Source organism: Hakea prostrata, chromosome 5, assembly GCF_041222555.1.
Source record: "Hakea prostrata isolate BN-2017 chromosome 5, UWA_Hpros_2, whole genome shotgun sequence".
In the NCBI taxonomy this organism is placed as follows: domain Eukaryota; kingdom Viridiplantae; phylum Streptophyta; class Magnoliopsida; order Proteales; family Proteaceae; genus Hakea; species Hakea prostrata.
In genome coordinates, this window is record NC_142604.1 from 1,370,477 (window position 1) to 1,376,997 (window position 6,521).

Here is a 6,521-nt window from a genome sequence, read left to right on the forward strand (position 1 = left end):
CCGCAAAGGAGATTATACATACCTGTGATTATACCCGTGTGGCAAGCAACGAAGGTTCCTCCATTTCTGGTGTAACGGCCAAGACTTCCCTAGTTGTTTAAAATCTTTCCGTCCAAATTTGATATACTGTAGCCACGAATGCCTAACTTCCTTATCTGATGTACAGAAGAATCTCCAAAGAACTGCATTTGTTAATTCTTAAGTTGTACCCAAACACATTCATATCCTAATATTACAAATACAAAGGGCTCATATCCATCACTTGAACTTGTTTGGGTGACTAGTGAAACTATGTTTGCTATTAAGTAAAGTTTTCCAGAAAGCATATTTTGTGCTTTCTATATTAATGTAAGATACTTGGAGACGACAAGCAATATAAATAATATCTGAACTATAAAATGAGAAGAAGCTGAGAAATTCTCATACTGAATCAAGAACATTGTTCTCATCAATGGCTACTGCTGTCAAGATCTTCTGTGCGATTCTTGTATTCAACCTGGTTGGGAATGGTGGGAAATTTTTGAGTTGCTTTGCTAATCATGTCTTGGATTGAATAAAAATTAATCTGGGTTTTTTTTTCCTTCTTTTGTTTTGTTTTTGTTTTTGCAGGAATCAGTGCATGTTCAATCCATAGCCTTAAGTTGAGTCAAACCTTGATCAACTCAGTTGGGAGAAAATTTGAGTATGTGGTGGAAATATTGAATCAGTGCAGATGTACACAAGCAAATATTAAAGTTAATTGCGAAGGGTTCCAGACAGATGAGAAGCCTGACCCATTTTTATTCAGAAAGGATAGCAGAGATGGCAACAAATGCCTTCTCTTGAGTGGACTTCCCCTTGGTGAAAACCAAGGAACAGACTTTAAATATGTACGGGACAAGCCATATCCCTTCAGAGTGATTCATGCGAAGATGACTTGTTAAAGGATTTTAGAGATTGCTTCTCTTCTGATCTGTGCAGGAGCAATCTTACGTTCAACTATGGCGCCTTTGGCTTTAAAATAAATAAAAAATAAACTGGTTTCTTCTGTTTTTTGCTGTTACATTTTGTTTTGTTTTATTTTATTTTCGATTATGGAAATTGAAGTGCCCTCATAGACCAAGACAAGATCTCTGGCTGGTGATTTTGGTTATTCGGGTTTTCCTCCAAATCCCATTGCCTATTTCTTTGGCGATTGATGCTTGGTCCTTGATTTGATTGACATTTTTTACAATTTCCATCCCTTGCAGCTCCCTATAATTCATATCCTGAGTGGAGATGTGGTTGTTAATTATTCTACAATTAAATTAAAACCCAACTAAGAATTGAATCTAATGAATCCTTAAATTTTCTCGTGTTTCTTTTCTTTTCTTCAGGCTTACTTTTAGGAATTTTTTACTTTCAGTTTTTAATTGAATTCTAATTCTGACCATTTGATAATTAACTGCTATGTGTCGTAATACTAAATACGAATTACAAGAAAATGCAACGGATGGAAATTTTAAAGGATGCGAACATCTACCGTTGTATTATCTAGAAATTAAAATTCATTTAGAATTTTATTTGGCCTAGTCAGAGGTAAATAAGCATTTTACCCCAAAGAAACAAAATTTTAAATAAGCCTTCAACATAGTTAGGGCCAAACTATGTCAAGATAATTACTAATGCCCCCTTATATTGTGGTGAAATTACATATTGTGATCTATACTTCATGAAATTATTATTACCCCTCACTTCAAATGGTGTTAAGTGACTAGTAGGTGTCAATGTAAAAAGACTATTTTAAACTCAAATGTAAATACAAAGAGTGCATTATTAAATACAAAGAGTGCATTTTACCTTTCATTATAACAATAGTATGATGTGCATATACCAAACTTTGCCCTTGTTGTTGGGTCATTGATGACATAACCATTTTGGTGCCAATTTTAATTTGGGGAAATTTGCGAGAAGTGAATTTTTACCTAGCAATTACAAAAGAACGAAAGGGTATCACAGCATTAGTTAACAAGGGGTCCTTAGTTAGAACAAGGCAATAGTAGAAACAAAATATAGGATTTAATAAGTAATTCCCAATAATAAAGGGGATATGATTATAACTTAGCTAGAGACAACAATTATTATCTCGATTATGCGTTATTAACTATATTATTAAGTGCACTCTACATTTTAGACGGAACCTTTTTTTCCACTAAAAGGATCATTATATTAAGCGAAGAAGAAATATTAAAAATACATCAATTAATACCTTATAAGAAACCAACCTCCCTTACCCGCAACAATTGTTTCCCCCAATACTCCCTTCCTCACTGGTTCCTACTCAGATTAGAAAACCACTAACTTATAAAACAAAATCTAGGCCGTCTAGAGGCATCCACATCAAGTTCATTAACAATTGAAGCTGACCAAGGAATGTTAATATCATAAGTTCTTGTCCTAACTGCCAAATTTGCCATAAAATCTGCCACTATATTAATTTCACGATAGCAATGTGAAATCTTCCAATCTATAGTCAACAAATATTCTTATAACTCTCTCCACATATGAAAGATATACTAAGGAATTTTCTTCTGCTGTATTAAAGTCACCAAAGTCACCACGGCTTTTGAATCACTTTCTACCCAAAGCTTTGTAATTTATAAATGCGTTGCCCAACGTAATCCGTGAATGAAAGTTTTCCAATTCAGCCTCAGAGTTGATTTTTCCTCAGAGTTGATTTTAACATCTAAAAGAATACTGAAATTGAAAAAACTTAATTTCAAAATACTCTTCCACCGCCAGACCTTCCTGGATTGCCTAAAGAAAAAATAAAGATTTTATAGGTCCCACCGAGATTTGAACTCGGGTTACTGGATTCAGAGTCCAATGTCCTCACCACTAGACCATGGGACCCATTTTAGATAAATACTCACTTGAGAAGAAATAAGAAATCAATTTAGCAGAGCTTTTGGGTTCTCTAACCCCCTTATGTAACACCACAGCTCTCTCAAGCAAAACCCTAGCGATCTGAAGTCTTCGACCACCGCTGCCAAGCTTTGAGGTGGAGAGACTCTCCACCTCCACCCGCACCTCATCTCACATCCCCTCCTCTCCCTCTCTCCGCCTCTCTGTTTTTCTGGTTTTTTTATTTTTTATTTTTCACTGCTGCTCCCATCCCTCTCTCCGGCTCTCTCTCTCTGTTTTCTCTCCGACCCCTTTCTGGTTTCTCCATCTCCCTCTCTTTTCCTCTTTCCTGTGATCAGTTTTCGCGAAGGAAAAAAAAAACTTAAGTTTCTCCTTCCCTCCGTCTCTCTTTCATCTCTGTTCTCCGGTGAAGTTCTCTCTCTCTCTGTTTTTCTATTTTCCCCAATCGGTGGAATCTTTTTCTTCCAGCTCTCTTCCATCATCTCTCTCCCACACTTCTACTCTCCCTCTCTCCACCTCTCCTCCACTCCTCTGTTCCTTTTCTCTCTGTTTTCATAGCTTGAAGCCTCCGGCTTATAATAATAATAAAAAATAAATAAATAAAAAGAAGAAGAAGACGGTGGTTGATGCGAGCTTGTTTTCTAAGGTTCGAGTGATTTTCGTCGTCTACTATTGCTGGTGGTACCCATGTTTGCGGCTTTGACAATGGCAGTTCAGAACCGAGATCCAGTGCTCTTTGCTACAACAACCGAGTTTAAGCATTTGTGGCGTTTTTTGTCTCCGCCCTTGAGGCGTGTTCTGTGTTCACCCTTGAGGGGTTTTGTATCTCCGCCCTTGTGGCGTGTCTGGTGCTGTGTTGGTGTCCGCCTTTGTGGTGTGTCTCCGCAGGCGTTGGTGTTGGATATGTATATCTGTACGAAATCGAATCGATGTTGAACAAAGAGAAAGCCGAAGAACTCTCTTTAATACCCGAATATCCTCCAGCAAACCAGGTCGAAAATCTCTTATACATCATTTAATCGAAATCATCTTTTCAACAACAAACAATTCACCAGTTTCTCAAGTAAAGAAAGCAACGAGATGAAGAGGCAAGCTGAGAGGATGAGACGAAGAGGAAGATGCGGGATTTGTGAAAATCGGAAGTGAAAATACGCGGGGTTGGGTGGGAGGAGTGAGGGAAGAGCTGGCCGCTGCAAGTATCCGGATATTCACGACGTTAATTCTGAAAATGTCACCCAAAATAAGGTTATTCACAGCGGTTTTATCAGAACCGCTGCAAGTATCGGATATTCAGTGGCAGTTTTATAACAACCGCCACTAAACTCCTAAATTTACTAATTTTTGGGTAGGGGCATGTGTTTTTTACTGATTAGTGGCGGTTTAAAAAATGGCCACTAAATTTACATCATTAGTGGTGGTTTAACTAAATAAACGTCACTAATTCTACTTTTTCTTCTAGTGGCCATATGAGTATCTCCTACATGGCATTTGGATTGTGACACGTGCTATTTTGTAAATAGAATGGTTTTAATCTTTACTTCAAAGCACTTGAATTTTGAAAATATCACATGTCACAATTTGAAGGCCACAAAGGAGATATATAATTACGTGGCATCAAAGGTTCCTCCTTATCTGGTCTTAACGGCCTAGACTTCCCTAGTTGTTTACTTGTTTAAAATCTTTCCGTCCTAGTTTAATATTATATAGCCATGAATGCCAACTTCCTAGCTTATTTGATGTACAAAAGAACCTGCCAACTTCCTTGTTTCATGTACAAAAAAATCTCCAAGAACTGCATTTGTTAATTCTTAAGTTGTACTCAAACGCATTCATCCTAATGTTTCAAAGGGCTCACATCCATCCATTGAACTTGTTTGGGTGAATAGTGAAACTATGTTTGCCATTAAGTATAGTTTTCCAGAAATCATATTTTGCGCTTTCTACATTAATATAATGTAAGATACTTGTACACGACAAGCAATATTATTAATATCTGAACTACAAAATGAGAAGAAGCTAAGAAATTCTCACACCGAATCAAGAACATAATTTTCATCAGTGGCTACTGCTGTCAACAGCTTCTGTGTGATTGTCATATTCAATATGATTGGGAATGGTGAGAGATTTTTGAGTTGCTTTGCTAACCATGTCTTGGAATGAAAAATTAATCTGGGTTTTTCCTTCTTTTGTTTTGTTTTTATTTTTACAGGAATCAGGGCATGTTCAATCCATTAAGTTGAGTCAAACCATGGTAGGAGTAGTTGGGAGAAAATTTGAGCATGTGGTGAAAGTAATGAATGAGTGCAGATGTAAACAAGAAAATATTAAAGTTAACTGCGGAGGGTTCCAGACAGCTGAGAGGATTGACCAATTTTTCTTCAGAAAGGATAGCAGAGATGGCATGAAATGCCTTCTCTTGAATGGATTACCACTTGGTGAACACGAATCAACAATATCAATTTAAGTATGTATGGGATAAGCCATTCCCCTTCAGAGTGGTTCATGTCAAGATGACACTTTTTGGTTTTTGGTACAATGCCAAGATGGCTTGCTAAAGGGTTTTCGAGATTTCATCTCTTCTGATCTGTGCTGAGGCAATCTTATGTCAATTATGCCACCTTTGGCTTTAAAATAAATAAAAGATAAGGCTGGTTTCTTCTGTTCTGTGCTGTTACATTTTTTTTCTTTTTCTTTTTCTTTTGGGGAGGGGTGTTATTATGGCAATTGGGGTTCTTACTTACGTGACCTCATGGATCAAGACAAGATCTGGCAGGTTTTTATGGTTACCTCCAAATCCCATTGCCTATTTATCTGGTTATTGATGCTTGGTTCTTGATACAGCATCTTTTATTTGCATTATATAGAAATTAAAATTCATTTAGAATTTTGTTTGGCCCAACTAGAGGTAAACAGGCATTTTAACCCAATTTTTTTTTTAAATAAGCCTTCAACTTGGATAAACTTTATCAGGATAATTACTAACGCTCCCTTATATTATAGTGAAATTACATATCAAACCCTAACCCTGTACTTCATGAAATTACTATTATCCACTTCAAATAGTGCTAGTGAAGTGTCAATGTACAAAGTCCATTCTAGATTCAAGTGTAACCATAAAAAGTCAATTTTATTGTTTATTATTATAGTAGCATGATGTATATATACCATGTTTCCCTTATTGTTGAGTCATGGATGAACTAACACTTTCAATCGGTTCGATTTCAGTTAGGGGAAATAGCGAGAAGTGAGTTATCACCTAGTAATTACCAAGGATAGAAAAGTAAATTAACTAAAGGTTAATTAAAATTAATTGGAAGACCCTTCTTGGCGACAGGGAAGACATTAATTAATGTAGAGAAAAGAGAATTGACAATGAGGGCTAATGGAGAACAAGTCACACTCAATGTTTTGAAGACAACGAGATCTCCAGATGCAATAGAAGAGTGCTTTATTGTGGATGTCACTGAAGAGTTGGTTTCAGAAGAGTTGGAGATAGAGTTTATTAAAAACTCACTAGAGCTTTCATTGGCAATAGAAATTGAACAAGTGGATGATGAAGCAAGTAGATATATGGCTTGGTTAGAGGCAAGGCTAGCTAAGGCATTTAGAAGGAGTCAATTTGAGCCTCTTGGATTATC

General features: G+C 36.6%; 1 protein-coding gene and 1 non-coding gene across 2 annotated transcripts; one reads left to right on the top strand and one right to left on the bottom strand.

The window, feature by feature from the left end:
• Positions 1-451: 451 nt before the first annotated feature.
• LOC149014291 (uncharacterized) lies at positions 452-923 on the top strand. The gene is made up of 2 exons (XM_089155242.1): positions 452-509; positions 610-923. The coding sequence occupies exons 1-2, from the start codon at positions 452-454 to the stop codon at positions 921-923; spliced, it is 372 nt and encodes a 123-aa protein (XP_089011368.1).
• Positions 924-2,799: 1,876 nt separating this feature from the next.
• Positions 2,800-2,871, bottom strand: TRNAQ-CUG (transfer RNA glutamine (anticodon CUG)). The gene has a single exon. It is a non-coding gene; the product is annotated as a tRNA-Gln (tRNA).
• Between the last annotated feature and the right edge of the window lie 3,650 nt (positions 2,872-6,521).